This window comes from Musa acuminata, chromosome BXJ2-9, assembly GCF_036884655.1.
Source record: "Musa acuminata AAA Group cultivar baxijiao chromosome BXJ2-9, Cavendish_Baxijiao_AAA, whole genome shotgun sequence".
Taxonomy (NCBI): domain Eukaryota; kingdom Viridiplantae; phylum Streptophyta; class Magnoliopsida; order Zingiberales; family Musaceae; genus Musa; species Musa acuminata.
This window is the reverse complement of record NC_088346.1, coordinates 41,982,555-41,999,450: the sequence shown is the minus strand read 5'-3', so window position 1 is coordinate 41,999,450 and position 16,896 is coordinate 41,982,555. Positions and strand designations below refer to the sequence as shown.

Below are 16,896 nucleotides of genomic sequence, written 5' to 3'. Positions count from 1 at the left end.
ACGGCTTTGCAGAAAGCCACCTGTGGCAGACATCGAGGTGACGAAGAGAGAGAATATGGCTCTAGTGATCTCCTGCTATCTTTCAGGATAAGATAGAGTGACGATTCAAGTGAAGGATAAGGGACAGGCAGATGGACCCATTGAATGCTGTCTCTGACTTTGATGTGCGTTTGTGCTCACCCAGGAAAGATTTTCCTGAATCAAAACTCACGATGGATGATTGTTCACGGTACTGCTTCCTGGTGCAGTTGATTGCATGGTCCAGGTTTTATGTTGCTGATGATAACAGGAGGTGTTATCATGATCTGTTTCCTGGTGCCCTGGATGATGATACAGAATAAATCAGGGGGAGTGTATGTACCGAGGAATTTAAGGTTTGTGTTTGGCCATCAGTTTCTGAGACGGACTTTCCTGTTCCGAATCCATTTCTGGGCGCACACAGCAAGTTCAACAACTAATGTGGGGTAGATGAGAATATACTACACTGCTAGAAATTGAAAGAGGAAAAGTTCAATTTTGCTTCTTCTACATATAATATAATACGTTTGGCGATTAAAAAAAAATTAATATTTTTAATTTCATTTTATATTGATTTCATTTATTGTTTTGGTGGTAAGAGTTGAAAGAGATTTTATGCCAAAATTTTGTATATGTTTAAATTAATTGTCTATATATACATATATATCACTTAAATTTTTTTCTTCTTTTTATTTTTATAAAATAATATTCGATTTTAAAATTTTATCATTAATAATCAAAATCTTTATCGATTAAACTAATCATCTTCGTGCATTGGTAATACCACCCTCAGCCAAGTTGGTCGCTGCTATTTGATTATGTGAACTCAACTTTACTTAGATATTAAGAACAAGTAGTTAACCTTCATAGAATTTTAAATTATAATTGACATTTGTTGTGGGTCATAGTTTTAATTAAAATTACTCATTCGAAAGTTTAAATAGATAAATTTTGAATGAAATTCAATAATCCATTATTTTAGTTCTTAATCTTCTTTTCACACTTCATCTTACACATCATTGTTTTCCTAACAGCTTCAAGTTTATCAGAGTATTTTACATGACACAAAAAGATGCAGCATGAAGAGCACACCGAAACACACTGTACAAGTAACGAACAACTGCGACAGCCGAAACCTCTACTACTTGATGTACTGCGACAGCCACCTGAAGCCATCAGCGTACCCCATCTTGCGAACTACGCTGCACATGAAGAGCTCGACAGGGCGAATGCTGCTGCCGGTGTAGCTCACCCTGCCCTTGCCAGTGGTGCAGCCCGCGAGGCCTAGATGGTAACGGAGCTCGTCCTCGGAAGCCGCGAAGGGAATGTCGATCTTGTTCCCGAGCACCAGGAAGGGAACGTTAACGAGAGCCTCGTCGGAAAGCAGCGGATCCAGCTCCTTCTTGGACTCCAAGAACCGGTCCCTGTCGGCTGCGTCAACGATGTAGACAACCGCATCCATCTGCAGGATTCAACCATCGTTACAACCATCGAGCGACGAGAGCAATGTAGAGGTTCAAAATCTGGAGCACAGAATCTGTTTGTGAAATTGCTCGGCTACCATATGCATATCTGATGAAGTGTTGCTTGCAGAAAATAATGAGAACAACTCGATTTCATGTATATATTCCAACAATCTTAAGCGTCATGAATATTGCCACAGAAGAGCATAACGTCAATACATCCGAAGTACCATGCGAGGTACCTTTGTGTAGTAGTCCTTCCACAGCCTGCGAGCCATCCGGTGACCACCTAAGTCGAAGGCAGTGAACCTGATCTTCCCAATCATCAGCTCCTCCGACGTAGGGTGCTGCGTTGGCTGGTGCTGCCCCAACCTCTGCTCGTTACCACCACCACCATCCCAAAAGAATAAGAACAGAGCATGAACAATAAAGAGAGAAGCAACAAAGAAGCTGGGTTAGGCACCTCATCTTTGAGCATGTGGAGCAGGGTGGTCTTCCCGGCGTTGTCGAGGCCCAAGAACAGGATCTTGGCCTCCTTGGCCCCCAGTCCAAGCATCCAGAGGATCCCATACAGCCAGTCCACCAGGAACATCTCCTCCTCGACGAGAAAGAAAACAAAGGCGGCGACGAGACGAGACGACAAGGGCGGTCGTATCCCCCCCAGTTGGGCTCGTCGAAGGGAATACTTGGGTTGGGTTCGTCTTCCTAGTGTTCGTCAACGTTGGTGGAACTTGAGAGGCCGACGCAATGTACAGTTTTATAGGTTCTTTAGATACTGGGACACGTAACATTATTTTATATGACCATTGCGAGGTTTGGTGTTATTGTAAAAGAATGTCTGTCATTTGTCGATGTGGAAGGTGGTAATTGGTCGAACAGCGTGGATCCGCAGGATAGGACCGGCAAGATGATGATCTCTATGAAACGAGAGGTGACCAGGGTGTAGACAGACCCGGTCCATTCGCTAAACCAAATCAATCTCGTGCCCTCGGTCTGGTTATTCTCGGTTCGGTTTTCTACGGTTCACTTTGTAAAATGGGTTTAATTCATTTAAAAGTTCTAATAATTATCATCTGAGTTTGGTTTTATTTTTTAGATCCTTTAAATCAAAGGCATAAAAACCCACCGCCTCTTCCACGCTAAGTTTTGAGGATGTGGCAAATCATCATTGGTCTACGAGCGTGGAGCAACGTGACTGGGTAGACTTGGATATAAAAATTGCAAGCATGGGTATAAAATAGAGAACTGAATCCCTGCAAAGTTTCGAACTCGAAACTAAGCTCCCAAGTCAAAGCGGTCCTTTTCAAACGAACGCAGTGCCGTTGATAGAAGGTTCGTACGATTTCTATATAATATATAATAGATAATTATTTTTTTATTTTTACTATCAATTATAATATATATATATATATACGAAGAGACGTGTGATCATCTAACTGAAATTTCACGTGGGCATGTATAGTGGTGAATTGATTGGATCAGGCGGAGTCGAAGTGTGTAAATGCTAAGTCAATTTAGCAACGAATTAGGGGCAATGCAGCCCGAGACACCTCAAATAGAGGCCTTCATCCTGTGTTATAATGCACCACTGGCTAACCACAAGTTTATGACTCCAGTGCCAGCTGCAACCAACCTGCATGGCTCATTTAAGGTCTATCCACCTAACCCCACCCCCACCACGCTCCACGGGTGGTTGACGCATTCATGGTATAGCTAAAGCTGCGAGCACCAGTTCAGTGGGGCCCGTTCCCATAAATCTGGTGCAACCAGGATCTGTCTCTCCTCGACCTGCGCCCAAGACAGAATCTGATGCTATTTACCGATGCATCGAGCCCGACATTCCAATATCTGAGTTAAGAGGCTCGGATCGGACCCGACCCCTGGCCTGCGCAGGGCCTGCCGTGCCTGCCCAGGGACTCTGCCCATGCCCGTCGCGTTCAATCCCGGTCCGACCGCTGTCGCCGGTGGAGCGCGTCCGTGTGCCAAGCTCTTTATGTAGAGCAGACGCCGCATTGATTGATTCGGTCTCTGTTAGTCACTTCTCACCTCGCTGTTCTTGACGTGCGAAGCACTAGATTGTATTGTTCGAAGCCGTATCTCAGTATTCAAAATCATTCCTGCCCATATCGACGCACAGATGATGGCGCTGTCGAGCAGCGGATACTGTGGTGGTTGGCTCATTCATTGGCACTCACTCATCGGCATAGCTGGAAACGGGTGGATTATTATTGTAGAGACATTGCCATTCCTTAACTCCAAATTACGACGACGATGATGACACAGAAATTGAGAGGTGGGTTGCTGCATGTCAAAGCCATGGGTTTCGCGTGGGTGCATTAATGCCGAAGACAAAACCAGTGAGGAAGTGGACGAACGCAAGCAGCCAAGGCGAGAACAAAAGCCAAGGAGGAAGCTCTCGGTCGCCCCTTTATGACTCCCCCAACTGGGAAAGCGGGCTCGGTGGTTTGCGAGGACAAAACCCGCTTTTTATGCACAAAACACTGGCTTTTCCTCTCCAAGGCCTCTTGGCCTTTTCACCCATCACAGTCGTTGGGAATGCGGATGAAAAGGAGCTCAAAGAGTTCCGTGACACTGATTAGTGTATATATACCATGACAAATCGTGGTTCAATTGGCAGAGTTGGCCATATCCGCCCTGACTCGCACAGAGTTGACTTGCTCATCCTTCTTTTGCTGACCTTGTTAACCATCTGACCAGCTCTCGTGGAGCTAAGTAGCCTCTAGCGCAGCTAACTGTGAAGAATCCGTAAATGGTTTTAAGTAGCTACAGAACATTCAAATTTAAGTTGATCTGTTCACAGGACAAGTGAATATGGTATGTGCAGTACTGTCGCACCAGAGATCCATGCTGCTGTGCAACTGGAATGACCAAGCCTCAGAACCTCCCCACCCCGTTGCAACAGTCTTTTGATGGATACTCTGGTGGACGAAGGTAGCAGCGGATAGCTTGATGGTGGGCAGAAGTGAAGATTTAATGATTTATACTCCACTCGTACTGTCAATAGCTTATTTGTACACCTTTCCAGCTGTTTGATTTATGAGAACAAGGTCTTATTAGGCATCTGTTTGTGCCAGCATTTCCTTCGAGTGGTGCCAGCTTAAGCTGACAAGAACAGAGAGTGAAGCTAAATTGGCCATGTTTTGAACGCAAAACCAAGAAGACAACGCCCGCCATCCACGCTATCGTACCAGTGGCATTCCTGGCATTAAGCGTTATATCATGGGCATTTGTTCCAGCACTGGCTCTCTTATACAACGCAGGCAGGAACTCCCTTCAAACCAAGACGGCCATCAACGCCCCACCTCTCTCGTCTTCTATCCGGTGGAGCTCGGATTCCGACGGGGTTTAGCGGCGGCGATGGGAAGAGCCCCGGCGGGGTGACGCCAAGAGCCCGGGCGACGTCGATGGCCGGGAGGAGGGCGGGATCAGGTGTGGTGCTGTCTCTCATTCTTCTGATGAGCTTCTGGCTGTGCTTCGACTGTAGGAAGGTGGCAATTCGGACATTCCCGGCCGACTCCAATGCTTACCGAAGAGAGAGGACGCCAGTTATAGGGAGGAGACCCGTCCCTATCGGCCCTCCTCCGCTTCCGGCAACGGCGGAGAGGGGTGGTATGGAAGAAAGTAAGCGGCGGGTGCCGAGCTGCCCGGATCCGCTCCACAACAGGTAGCTTAAATGACCTGCGCTTACCATGGGTTTGTGGGAAGAAACACAAAGGGGTGGTGTCTCCGAAGCTGTCTTTTTTACATCTTATTTTATATATCAGTTTGGTGTATAGGTAATGGAGTGAAGAGAAGAAGAGAAAGGCTTTGTATTGGGAGAATCTCCTACACTGAATGATATGTTGATAAATCTTTGGGATTAGGAACGAAATTGAGGGAGATTCTTAGCATACAGAGCTTGGCTCCATGTTCAGAAATAGCAAGGGCAAGAAATAAAACATTATCTTTCCTATTTGTTTGAATTCTCCTCACTCAAATCATTCTGCTGGTGCTCTTGAATTCCTGTAAACAGCATGAGCTTGTCATGGCATCAGACATTTTTAATGACAGCAGATTAAGCTTCCTCGAAATCAAAGAGTAGAGAACCTGCTTACATGAACCCACCTTGAGCAGAGAGTCCTGCAGTAATTTAGTCTATTGCTTCTGGGTGTTAAGACCAAGCCAAACAGAGATCTGAAATCTAAATCTGTAGTAGCGCTGCTTACCCACAGGTAAGACAGACGATTGGAGGGTCAAACAGAGGCAGTGGGAGATTCCACTGATCAGTAAAGACAACAAACGTGTAAAAAAAGGCTTCTTTTCTCCGATTTGTTGGTCCAAGAACACATGAATCTCCACGAGGATGCCATCTCTCTCTCTCTCTCTCTCTCTCTCTTGCTGCTGAGGTTGAGGCTGTCGGAGTCAACTTGAGAGCGTCGTCGTTCCTTCTCCAGGTCTTCTCTTCGGCATCAACGTTTGCGATCATCATCTTCCTCCTAAAGTTCATCTTATCGAACTACAGCAAAATACTCGAGACCATAGAAGCATTTTCGTCCTTCTATTGTAAATCTTCCGACGCGAATGCAGGGCTCCGAAGAACGACGAACCCACCCTGATTCCCGCATGCGCCGCGACGTACGGACTCAGAATCCGTCCGTTCATCACTCGCATCGCCTGATCGGACGGTGGAGGGCTCGTCCGCGGAGCATGGCGCGTGCGGTGGGCGGGGAGGCGACGGAGGCAGGTGGGGGTTGTCGGGTAGTCGCTTGGATGGGAATCTCTGCGACGCAGCGCCACTACTTCACTTGGTGTTGCATTCATTAGGATAATGCGTCGGGGGCTGCCACATTACTACTGCTGCCTACGACTCTACCCCGATGATGGTATGTTCATGAGGACACACGTCTCAAGAAGCGTGTTGACATTGATGGCGATTCACTTCAATGTGGCTGAAGACGAGTTCGGCCGCAGACCCATTCTTGGTAATTTCTTTGACGGCTTTTGGTGTGGGTAAGATGGTCCATTTGGTTTCTTCCGTTCAAGATTTGATGCGAGAGGCATTCACCATCGTGAAGCAAAGAATGATGTTTTAAGGTGTAGATTTCTCTATATCGGAATAGTAGTTCCGTATGATATGTATTCTTTTTCTGGCACTGTCTCACTTCACCGCGCAATCTGTGTCTTTGTATCCGACCATGTTTTCTCGACAAATCAAAAAGACAACCACCGGCAGAAACTTCCTTTTGATCAACAGTGTGACAAGTACAAGACCAAAGCACATCTTGGAAGAACCATCAGCTTCTTCTGCGTCAGCCACATCCCCCCCCCCCCCCGACCACCAAATCACTGAAAAGGAATTGCCTATTTGTCGTGAAAGGGTTACTGAGCTCATCTCAAAGTACCCTGTTTATGAACACATCACAAAGGTAATCTAGTCATTCAACCACTGTGGCAATCAAAACCCAACTCTATCATTTTTTGTATATCATCTGTGAAACGATGCAGAGGAAGAAAAGTAGGAAGGGAATAATACTGCGGGATTTTGTGGTGGAAAATGTACCGACAAATAGACACAGTTCCAGCCCAAGTCCGACAAGTCCGGACCGATATCAAGTGGCCTAAATAGGCCCATTTAAAGCAAAACAAGCACGGGAAACAGAGTGGAACCTAATTGATGATGATATCTTGTTTTAGAATTTCTCGTGTTGCTGACTTCTTCACTGATCCATTGGAATTAGATTCTATCCGAGTCCAATAATTTCAAAAAATATTATTTTTCTGTGTGCAAATACAATGGAAGCCACAGAATGGGAGCGTAAAGCAGCCTCCGGTGCTTGGGTTTCTCACGTCGACAGTCGAAACCGGGAACAACGGCGATCAACACGAGCCCATTCCACGGGCAACGGACGCCGTCATTGTGTGACGTCACGCCTTCTTCGACCCGCTGCGACAGCGCTTACCTCACCGGCCTCACGTCACCGATGAATCACGAGGGAGAACCCACCGCCGGCCTTGGTCTTCCTTCCCCAGTCGGAAGAATAACATAATACACGTGGAGGTATTCCTGCAACATGTAAACCCGCACCTTTTTGTCTGCGCTACGCATTCGCTTACGTAAGCGCCCAAAAAGACATTCAACTCACCCAGATTCTCTCTTATCAAAGAACTGTCCCTATCGGATACCATCGGCGATCGAGGGGTATTTTCGTAAAGTTGCATGCCATCGTGGCATTCTAATCCGATTTAATCCCTTCGGCGCTCCTTCTTTCTTCGTCTATTTATATTTGTATTTTGATCCGTCAAGCTTTGGGAAACAAAACCATAAAGACTTGCTTTTTAACAAGACACGGAAATATCATTAAATGGGAGGAACTCGGATTCAACACGGACGTCCTTCTGCCTTCCGCCGACTATTTAAGCTCTCATGCGGCGTCAGACACGTTACATCTCCGCCTCAGTTCTGATAGGTTTCCACCCTGTTCTTACGTGAGACCATGGACTCTGGGCGACGAGGGAAGAAAAGGCCATGTCCAAAGCCGTCAACTGCACCCGCAGGGCCGTCTCCGACTCGTGAAGAAGACGAGGAGGAAGAAGAGATGGAGGAGTTCTACGCTTTGGTGGGAAGGATCAGAGAAATGAGGGACATGCTCAAGTCCAACGCAGGTACGAGGTTGGCCAACGCAGCGACGCCGCTTTGGAAGCCCGCGTTCAAGTTGGAGGACTTCCGGCATCGCGACGAAGCCGAGAGCTCGGCGGCGGCATTGGTGGAGCCGCCGAAGGAGGAGAAGAGAATGAACGAGGAGGGGAAGAAGGAGGCGGGGAAAGAAGAGTGCGGTTTGGATCTCAGTCTTGCTCTCTAATGTTCTGTGGTCAAGATGCGTACTCCATTGTGTAGTAGTAGTAGATTGGGGAAAATACCCAAAGGACACTCTTTTTTTCTCTATTTCTTGTATATATTATCATTTGCTTAGAACTATACAACTGGAAAAGTTTTCTGAGTGACTTTCGTGGGGAATTAAAATACTTATTTTGAACCTTAAATTTATGATTCATTGTTCATTGATGCCTATACCAACCATGAAAGGACATAACATACATGTGATATGGATGAATAAGCTGAGGGATACGACCCGTTAAGATCTTACTTGGTTGGACAGCACAAATTAAGACAAAACTATATCAAATTCACCGTTCATCTGTGTATTGTTTCTGAAACCGAAAAATATTTACATAATTTTTATTCCACTGTACGAAACAAAAATATTAAAAAAATAGACACTTTTCTCAACAAAAAAAAGAAAAAGATTTGGTGTCTTCTTTAGAAAATGGAAGCGACAGACATTAGGATATTAGAAAAAAAAAATGAAGGCATCATCCGAAGAATTTGTAGGATCCAATTCCAACTCGTAACGGATTGTCCTGGTCAAGCCGGAATCCAGTATAGCCCTTGAGATAAAAAGTACCCGATAACAATCTGGGTCCGACACGACGGCCACGTACAAGCTCCGAGCGTCAGACACAACCGCATTCTTGATTCGTGCAATCACATGGTAGACGGTCCAGATCCGAGGAAGGATCAGCTGTACAACTCAAGTCGGCCCAGTTAGGCCCAGAAGGCCTTTACTAGTAGCCAACCGCTGTAAAGGAAACAAGCTTCTGACAGCACCGACTCGACGGCGGGGCACCGATGTTTGCAGCCGGCGCTGCCCTCTCTCGACGCCGGGCCTCGTTGGAACTGCTTCGCCAATTGCGCCGGACCACTTCTGTCGCCCCACCACAGCCTCCCTCCCTCTCCACCGTCGCGGCGGCGGCAGAGGGCATCGGCCCACCGCCGATTCGCGTCTCGCTCACCGAGTCAGCCGGCCGAGGCGTGTTCGCTACCCGAGGAATCGCCGCCGGCGAACTCATCCACTCCGCCCAGCCTCTCGTCGCCCACCCCTCGCCGTCTCTCCTTGACAAAGTGCTCTCTCTTTCTCCTCATTTCCGAATCCCTCCGATCCCCCTCTTTCTCTGATTTGTGATTTCGGATATGAAAACCTAGGTCTGCTATTACTGTCTGAGGCGGTTGCAAAAGGAGGCATCTCCGATCGGTACCTCTATACCGGGAGAGAACGAGAGCTCGAAGACTACCGCTTGCTATTTCTGCAGCGAGAGTTGCAGAGAACAATCTAAGGTCTGGTCTGGTCTTCTTTTCGTTTTAGCTTCTATTGGGTTTACACATCTCCTACTATGCTTTTGCTGCATTGTTCGCATATATCCTACACTGTAAATGTTTTATATTTTCCTTATGGTATTGTGTTATGATACTACGTTTGACATACTTTTTTGTAACAAAAACTTCTAAGGATAGAAGCAAAACTCATTTACTCCTATGCCTTGGGGTTTCTCCATAACCGTCAAGCGTCTTCTGAAATATCTAGTTTTGCAATAAGTTCTTTATTTGGCCATTTATTCTTACACTTTCTTTGTTTTGAACCAGTGTCGACATGTCTACTAATATGCTCTTGTGAATATTGCGCTTTCTTTCAGGGTTTCTATGAGGTCGAGAAGGGACTAGATTGGACTTTGTTTGATGACCATTGCAGGTTTGCAGGAGAACTTAATTCTTGTGGTCATTATTTCCTAAAACTTATTTGTTCTTGAGGAAATTTTCTCCACTAGTTGCATAAAGTCATCAAACAATCATCCATGATAATGATATTCATTTTGTTTGTTGTTGTCTTTGAATCTGTTCTTGACTTTACATCATCTATCTTGCATATGGAGCGACATTTTCATTTTAAATATAATACTAATAAGTTTTACTTTTCTGAGGCTCTTGAGGTATCTCAATTGGAGTAGGCAAACCACAAATTATGTACATTTGGTTTGTTTGTTACTGCATTTACCATAATGCTTCTTTGTGGAATGTGACATGGGAAGTGTACTGCTGTGAATGTTTGCTAAAAATGACTCCATCCACCACTTCCATAATGGGCCGATGGGCTAGCATAGATCTCTCACTTGTTTGTTGTTCCTTCCAAGTTTTGGACATGCATCCTACAATAATTGTTTGCCATAGGCATGTCTACTAGTTTAACATAAGCAGAAACGATTTGCAATAATATTGTGTAGCTAAACAACATTGAAATGTCTTATGGGCATATTTCTAACTAATCTTGACTTGAGTCACTTTAAAATATCAGATTGGTGTCGAGAATATTTTATAGACTGTGATTGTGCAATGTAATTATGTGCAATTATGTAAATGAGTTATTTGTCTCTCTTTATATTTACTGTAGTATGAGGAGATTGAAATATCCTTTGATGGTGAAGCGGCTGGCTTGTATGATTTTATCAGGAGCAGCATCTGTAGATTGCCTTGACATACTCCAACCAGCCAGTTTACATCCCGAGACACTTCTGGAGGTGGGGATCACACTATCCAGCTACGGCACAAACAACATTCTTATTTCTTTTTCATTTTATGTAGCTACAACTTACAAGATATTTATGCTATTGCCTCACTTCTTTTTTCTTTTTCTCTTTATCCATTGAAAGATGGAGGATGAGTTTCAATTGTTGAAGGACACTTTTACGAAGGGGCAGTTTAAAAATGACTCAATGACATGTATCCTTAATATTGATCTTCTTACTTGCTTTTATTGCCTACCTTGATTATCTATAGATGCGCTGATAATTGAGTAGAAACATTTTTCCTTCATAAACTAGTTTTAACCAAGGAGTGGTACATCAATGTGCTTGCAAGGATTCGTATAAATGCTTTTCGCATTGAGTTGGTTGCAAAAACTTATGAAGAAATGCTTAAATCAGCGGCTGCCTTCATTGCAGCTGATGCTGCTGTTGGGAATGCTATTTATATGCTTCCATCATTCTACAATCATGATTGTGGTAAGCTCTCATTATCCATTTTCTTTATTGATTTTCTTACATCTATCTCATGGACCTCTTTTGAATTTCCTTAGGAAATGTTTACTGAAGCAAAAAGTGAATACCTTTCTGTTGTGGAATTTTTAAATGGTTCATCTTAAGGATAAAAATTCCATTCCATTGACACGGGGCGTACCAGCTGGTGGCTAAAAGTCTATATGTTATGCCATCCCTAGAGACTGCCGTATCTGCTACGGGATTTAAACTTCCCTCCAAGGATGATATGCTGTTCATGTATGTTAAAGAGGTTGTCTCCATTGCTATTTTCTTCTGGTTTGGCTAAAAAAAAGGAAAAAATAAAAACAGTAAATACAGTAATATAGTGACAAGAAAAACCTTGTAAGTTATATATATAATATATAATATATACAACAGAAAGTGTAGTGGTAGAAATGGATGAAGGAATATAATTTAATTAGTTATATAATATACCTGATTATTTTTTAAAAATTTGTAGATAGAAATGGATGAAGGAATTAAAGTGTAGTGCTAGTGGCTTTGTCCAGGGCAAAACCTGGTTTATTCTTTTTCATCTGTGATGTTTTAGATCTATGCTGCTGACTGTCATGCTGTTTGATTCACTCATCAGAATACACGATGCTGGAAACTGTCAGTTCCATGGAGCATACTTTACGTACAAAAGCATTATCGTTCTACTTCTTTTATGTCCTTGATAATATCCTGTTTAGACTTAAGAGCAAACAATCATCTATCCTTATGGTTCAACTCTGTGTAGATTTCATTTGGATCTCAAAAATCTGCTGTTAGTGGACACACTTTTGCAGAACAATGACTAGTTATTGCTGATATTCTTAGGTATCAAATTTGTTATTTTCTTTAGCATTTGATGGAAGGTACATCTGTTGCAACTGACATTTAGCTGCGTTCAGTAGGATTAATGAAACCAAATAACGGATTCAATTTGTGCCATTATGTCATTGTTGATGATAACGTCATTCTTGATGGTGTGATGCAGTCCATGCTCTGTGTCTATTGGGTGTATGTTATACAATATGTATTTCTCTACATGCCTCTCATTTTCATGTTTGACAGAAGAAGCTAACCTGAACATGTTAATTTTCGTAGATCCAAATGCAAATATCATCTGGTTAGAGAATGCAAATGCAAAGTTGAAGGCCCTTTGTAACATCGAAGCAGGTTTATTACCATATCTTAAAGATTAAATATTTTTTTGAACACTCCACTACTTGGAAACTCAGTGAATCTAAAAATAGGAAGCTATTTCTTGATAGTTGATTCGATTTCTTTTGTTACTAGGTGAGGAGCTTCGCATTTGCTATATTGATGCCAGCGTGGAATTCGAGGCTCGACAGAAAATTCTTGCTGAAGGATTCGGTTTCCAGTGCGGCTGTCTTAGATGCTCATCTCGTGATTAAGAAGCATGGCAACCCCCGCCCGTGCAGGGATTAACAGTTATATAGCTTGATTCAACAAGGAAGCAGATCTCAATTTCGGTGCAAAAGGAACATATATGTGTAGTCATGCGGGCCTTGAGACCAGACATTATGAGATATGGTTTCTCCATGTCAATGTAGTAGATAAACTTCTTCCGTTCCTGTTTTGTTTTCCTTTCACATGACAAGCTTCAAAGTTCATGCTACAGGACAGTTCTCATCCTTCATGGTGATGAAGATGAGGGTAAACTTGTACTCGTTGGTTTTGGCTGAATATTTCCACGGTTATACTCGACGAAGGTAAATTGTCTTGATATCCATGAATTGTATGATTCGTTTTGCTTCAGAATTGCACTGGTTTTATTTCCTTGTCGAAAATTCCTCAGCGAAGAGCAGATGTAACTGCTGTGGTGTGGTGAGGCTTTCTGTGTTGCTCTCGAACTCAACAGCCGCAATCCTTCCATTTCTTTAAGATTCGTGCATGTCCCCAGATAGTAGCAAGTATTAAGCCTTTGCTTGCTTAAGCCTCAACCGAAGACAACTTGCTGATGATCGCGATGATGTTGAGCAGGGGCAGTAAAACCCTCGTCGCCCTCCACCGTCATCATCTGCAGCTGCAGTGCGGACAATGGGGGTGGTGGTCGCGGCGGTGGCTGGTGAAGGTTCGGCTCAAGTGGGTCAAGAACCGTGGTTTCGACCACATCATCGACCGCGACACCGACATCAAGGCCGCCTGCCTCCTCAAGGACGCCATCGCCGCCGCCCCTTCCGGCCTCCTCCCCGCCCGCTCTCTCGCCCGGTTCCAGAAAAACCTCGGCCTCACTGTCCCCGTCCTCCGCTTCCTCCGCCGCTACCCCACCCTCTTCCGCGAGCTCCCTCACCCCCGTTTCCCTTCCCTCCCGGCTTTCTCTCTCGCCCCCGCTGCCCTCCTCCTCCACCGCCGCGAAAGCGAAACTTTCCAAGCCGCCCTCCCGGAGGACGCCGCCCACCGCCTTGCTCGCCTCCTGATGATGGCTCGCTCCCGCGCTCTCCCCCTCTCCGCCATCTTTCCACTCCGCTACGATCTTGGCCTTCCCCCGGACTTTCCCTCCGCCCTTGCCGCTACCCGCTCGGACCTCTTTCGCCTCTCCCGACGCCCCACTGACGGCGCCTTCATCCTTTCCCTCTCCTCCTGGCCCGATCACCTCGCCTTCTCCGCCCTCCAGCTCCGCCACAGAGATGCCCTAGCACAGCCCTCCTACCGCGACTTCAAGAAGCCATCCGTATCCTCTGCCGCCCCCCTTGCTTTCCCCATGCGCTTCCCCAGAGGCTACGGCTCCATGAAGAAGGTCAAGGCCTGGATGGAAGACTTCCACCACCTCCCCTACGTATCTCCCTACGAGGACGCGTCCGGTATCGACCCCGACAGCGATCTCATGGAGAAGCACGTCGTTGGGGTCCTGCACGAGCTCCTCAGCCTCACGATCCACAAGAAGACCAAGCGGAACTACATTCGCAGCCTCCGAGAGGAGCTCGGCCTCCCCCACAGGTTCACTCGCGTGTTCACCCGCTACCCGGGGATCTTCTATCTGTCCCTAAAGTGCAAGACCACCACGGTGGTCCTTCGGGAGGGCTACCAGAGCGGTAAGCTGGTGGATCCGCACCCCCTCTCACTTGTTCGAGACAAGTTCTTTTACGTCATGAGAACAGGGTTGCTGTATCGGGGCAAGGGCATGACAAAGCTAGTTCTTGAGGAGGATGACTTATTCGGCGAAGGCAATTGCAGGGAGGAACAAAAGGAACAGATTGCCATTGACAATGAGGAGCAGGATGGTGTTTACAGTGACGATGTTGGTTTTGATGATGAAGATGTTGATGCCACTGACAATGATGATGACGAATGCTATGAGTTGGATGATTCAGATGATGAAGATGGATCAGACAATGGCTGAAATTTTGTTTACAATCAACCGGAGTTTCTTTTACCCCTTGACACAACAACTATATATGTTTTTAGGTCAGCAACCTCATCAAGGTAAGGGACATGACATATTCTGCAATCTCACTTGGTGATTTGCTGATATTTGATGGAAACTAGTTGACAATAGAAGCACTATTTCTTCTTAGTTTCCATTAAAATCTTGCTACTATTTTGTAGTCATTTTTGTTATGGCAAGTTAGACATACACCTGGTTGGATCCTTTCTAATAAGTGGACATGAATATTTTATACAGTGGAATATTGATACTCTGCATATTTTGGTTGGTTTTACATGAAAGTAGTTTGTGCTGGTTTAGTCTTGTAAAGTTTTGTGTTTGATATTTGAAAGGTAGAATATAACAAGGTAAAGCATCATGAGTTTAGTGTGTAATACCAAGTTTTTTTTACTAGAATTGTTAAACTTAGATCATAGAATATTTTGCTCTGATTGTTGAGTAACAATCAGAGCATACATATAGTTGAGTAACAAAATAGATAAACATAACCCATGCCCATAACACTGAGCACATACAAAGTAACAAATATCCAAGTGAAATCTGAGTATAACTCAAATAGTCATGCCATGATATTTTAGTCCTGTTTTTTATTACTGATTCTCTCTTCCAGCAATTTTTTCTCATTTGTTGTACTTATCTAAAAGATGCTTAATTTGATCTAACATCTTAGTGATTTTTTTCCCTATGCTTAATTTGATCCACCCTAGTGCCACTCTCCTTTTGTCTCTCTTCTTCATCATCATCCAATGTTGTTAAAGGAACAACATAGTTTGATCGCGAGGGAGAGGCCTTTTTCTTTAAAATGCCTTCCGTAATAATAGATTAGTTCTGTAATATATTTCACCCCGACACGATGAGAAATGACTACTTACATCATGATTCACTTGCAAGTTTTTAAGGAATGCCTAAATGCTGATCTAAAAGTGTGCCTACCATTTACATATTGACAACTGGCTGCTAGACATCAGTACTCTACATTTTCTAATAGCCTTCGAGCTTCCATTTCATTTAAGTGTAGACCAACATTCAGGATATGAAAGTTACAACCAAGATAAATTGGCACCATTCACATTTTCTAATCATTCCTGACAGAATCTGACAGTACACTGATGTTATTCTGTCTAGGTCGAACTTCTAGTTTATAATATCATGCGGTAACACATCTAATTGATTCTGGGCAATTTTTGTGATCTAACTTGTTCAAAATTATTGGCTGTTGCAATATTCGTTGCTCTCATGCATTAAATAGTTGCACTGAAGTTTGAGTGGGAAATGCACTTGAAGTTATTGTGCAAGACAAGTTTCTGCCTTACAGAAGTGATTTATAATTCCTCACCTTGTTTCAAGTTCTTTCAACAATGTTCTTGCCTTTTATTATCTCGTTTGTTCATTCTGTTGCTTCTTTTTCTGAGGCAACTCATTGTCCACTGTGTCATTTTGAATGTTAATACACAGTCATTTTTTTCTCTTTTTTTTTTCTTATGGGATTTAGTCCCGACTGGATCAGCATGGAAGGTAAAGCTGTAACTATAAAGAAGCCATTGTTCTAGTTGAAGAACCTAACGTTCTGCCAACCTAAACACTTCCATATATTGGGCAGGGCATCGAGAGCAGAGTAGATTCCGAGGACGTGTATCCCTCAGGAGCCCAACTTGACAAATGGGCAATCATGAAAGTTATGAGTATACAGGATAAAGTGTTTCTTCATGACCGTCTCAAGTTTGACTTTTTTGCCGTATTGATATCTTTAGATCTTCTTATAGCTTCAGTGTGAAAACCATTCTGATGATTTATTTTGCAGTTGTATGAAGCCACTTTTCTTGTTAGGTTTTGTAACCCTAGCTCGCTAGTCACCAAAGCGAACTATCTAATCATGCATCATTTGCTAGGCCATCAGCATACATAAGTATTTATTGTTCTATGGGACAAAGCCTCAATGCAACAAATTAAAGTTGGAAGTTATATGGTTCTATAAAACTCTTTATTATGATATTGCATTTTTTTTATGGATTATTTGTTTAGAAAAGCCATCTATAATTGATTTTTGCGTATAATATTTTTGGTAATGATATTTGTGATTTTATTAGAAATGAT

General features: G+C 44.0%; 4 protein-coding genes and 1 long non-coding RNA gene across 11 annotated transcripts; 4 read left to right on the top strand and 1 right to left on the bottom strand.

The window, feature by feature from the left end:
- Window positions 1-1,027: 1,027 nt before the first annotated feature.
- LOC103998593 (GTP-binding protein SAR1A) lies at window positions 1,028-2,219 on the bottom strand. Its single transcript, XM_009420096.3, has 3 exons — window positions 1,945-2,219; window positions 1,724-1,855; window positions 1,028-1,480 (listed from the first exon to the last, which is right to left on the bottom strand). The coding sequence occupies exons 1-3, from the start codon at window positions 2,071-2,073 to the stop codon at window positions 1,160-1,162; spliced, it is 582 nt and encodes a 193-aa protein (XP_009418371.2). The 5' UTR covers window positions 2,074-2,219; the 3' UTR covers window positions 1,028-1,159.
- A 2,434-nt stretch (window positions 2,220-4,653) lies between these two features.
- Window positions 4,654-5,454, top strand: LOC135621906 (uncharacterized). Of its 2 annotated transcripts, none has more exons than XR_010490955.1 (2): window positions 4,654-5,166; window positions 5,279-5,454. It is a non-coding gene; the product is annotated as an uncharacterized LOC135621906 (long non-coding RNA). The 2 variants fall into 2 exon arrangements; XR_010490954.1 differs by having other exon boundaries at window positions 5,267-5,454.
- A 2,521-nt stretch (window positions 5,455-7,975) lies between these two features.
- LOC135622043 (NRR repressor homolog 3-like) lies at window positions 7,976-8,341 on the top strand. Its single transcript, XM_065123674.1, has one exon. The coding sequence runs from the start codon at window positions 7,976-7,978 to the stop codon at window positions 8,339-8,341; it is 366 nt and encodes a 121-aa protein (XP_064979746.1).
- Window positions 8,342-9,106: 765 nt separating this feature from the next.
- LOC103998591 (histone-lysine N-methyltransferase ATXR4) lies at window positions 9,107-13,121 on the top strand. Of its 3 annotated transcripts, none has more exons than XR_010491391.1 (9): window positions 9,107-9,441; window positions 9,523-9,654; window positions 10,011-10,066; window positions 10,763-10,889; window positions 11,022-11,091; window positions 11,193-11,372; window positions 11,447-11,658; window positions 12,498-12,569; window positions 12,690-13,121. XR_010491391.1 is itself a non-coding variant. In XM_065126425.1 (8 exons), the coding sequence occupies exons 1-8, from the start codon at window positions 9,169-9,171 to the stop codon at window positions 12,806-12,808; spliced, it is 1,029 nt and encodes a 342-aa protein (XP_064982497.1). In that variant the 5' UTR covers window positions 9,107-9,168; the 3' UTR covers window positions 12,809-13,121. The 3 variants fall into 3 exon arrangements, 1 of the variants encoding a protein (XP_064982497.1); XR_010491392.1 differs by having other exon boundaries at window positions 11,447-11,645; window positions 12,690-12,740; XM_065126425.1 differs by lacking the exon at window positions 11,447-11,658.
- Window positions 12,994-16,794, top strand: LOC103998592 (protein WHAT'S THIS FACTOR 9, mitochondrial). 4 transcript variants are annotated; one of them, XR_010491389.1, is made up of 4 exons: window positions 12,994-13,126; window positions 13,398-14,840; window positions 16,295-16,317; window positions 16,403-16,794. XR_010491389.1 is itself a non-coding variant. In XM_065126424.1 (2 exons), exons 1-2 carry the CDS (start codon window positions 13,008-13,010, stop codon window positions 14,755-14,757), a joined length of 1,479 nt encoding a protein of 492 aa, XP_064982496.1. In that variant the 5' UTR covers window positions 12,994-13,007; the 3' UTR covers window positions 14,758-15,059. The 4 variants fall into 4 exon arrangements, 1 of the variants encoding a protein (XP_064982496.1); XR_010491390.1 differs by lacking the exon at window positions 16,295-16,317 and having other exon boundaries at window positions 13,398-14,822; XR_010491388.1 differs by lacking the exon at window positions 16,295-16,317.
- Window positions 16,795-16,896: the final 102 nt, after the last annotated feature.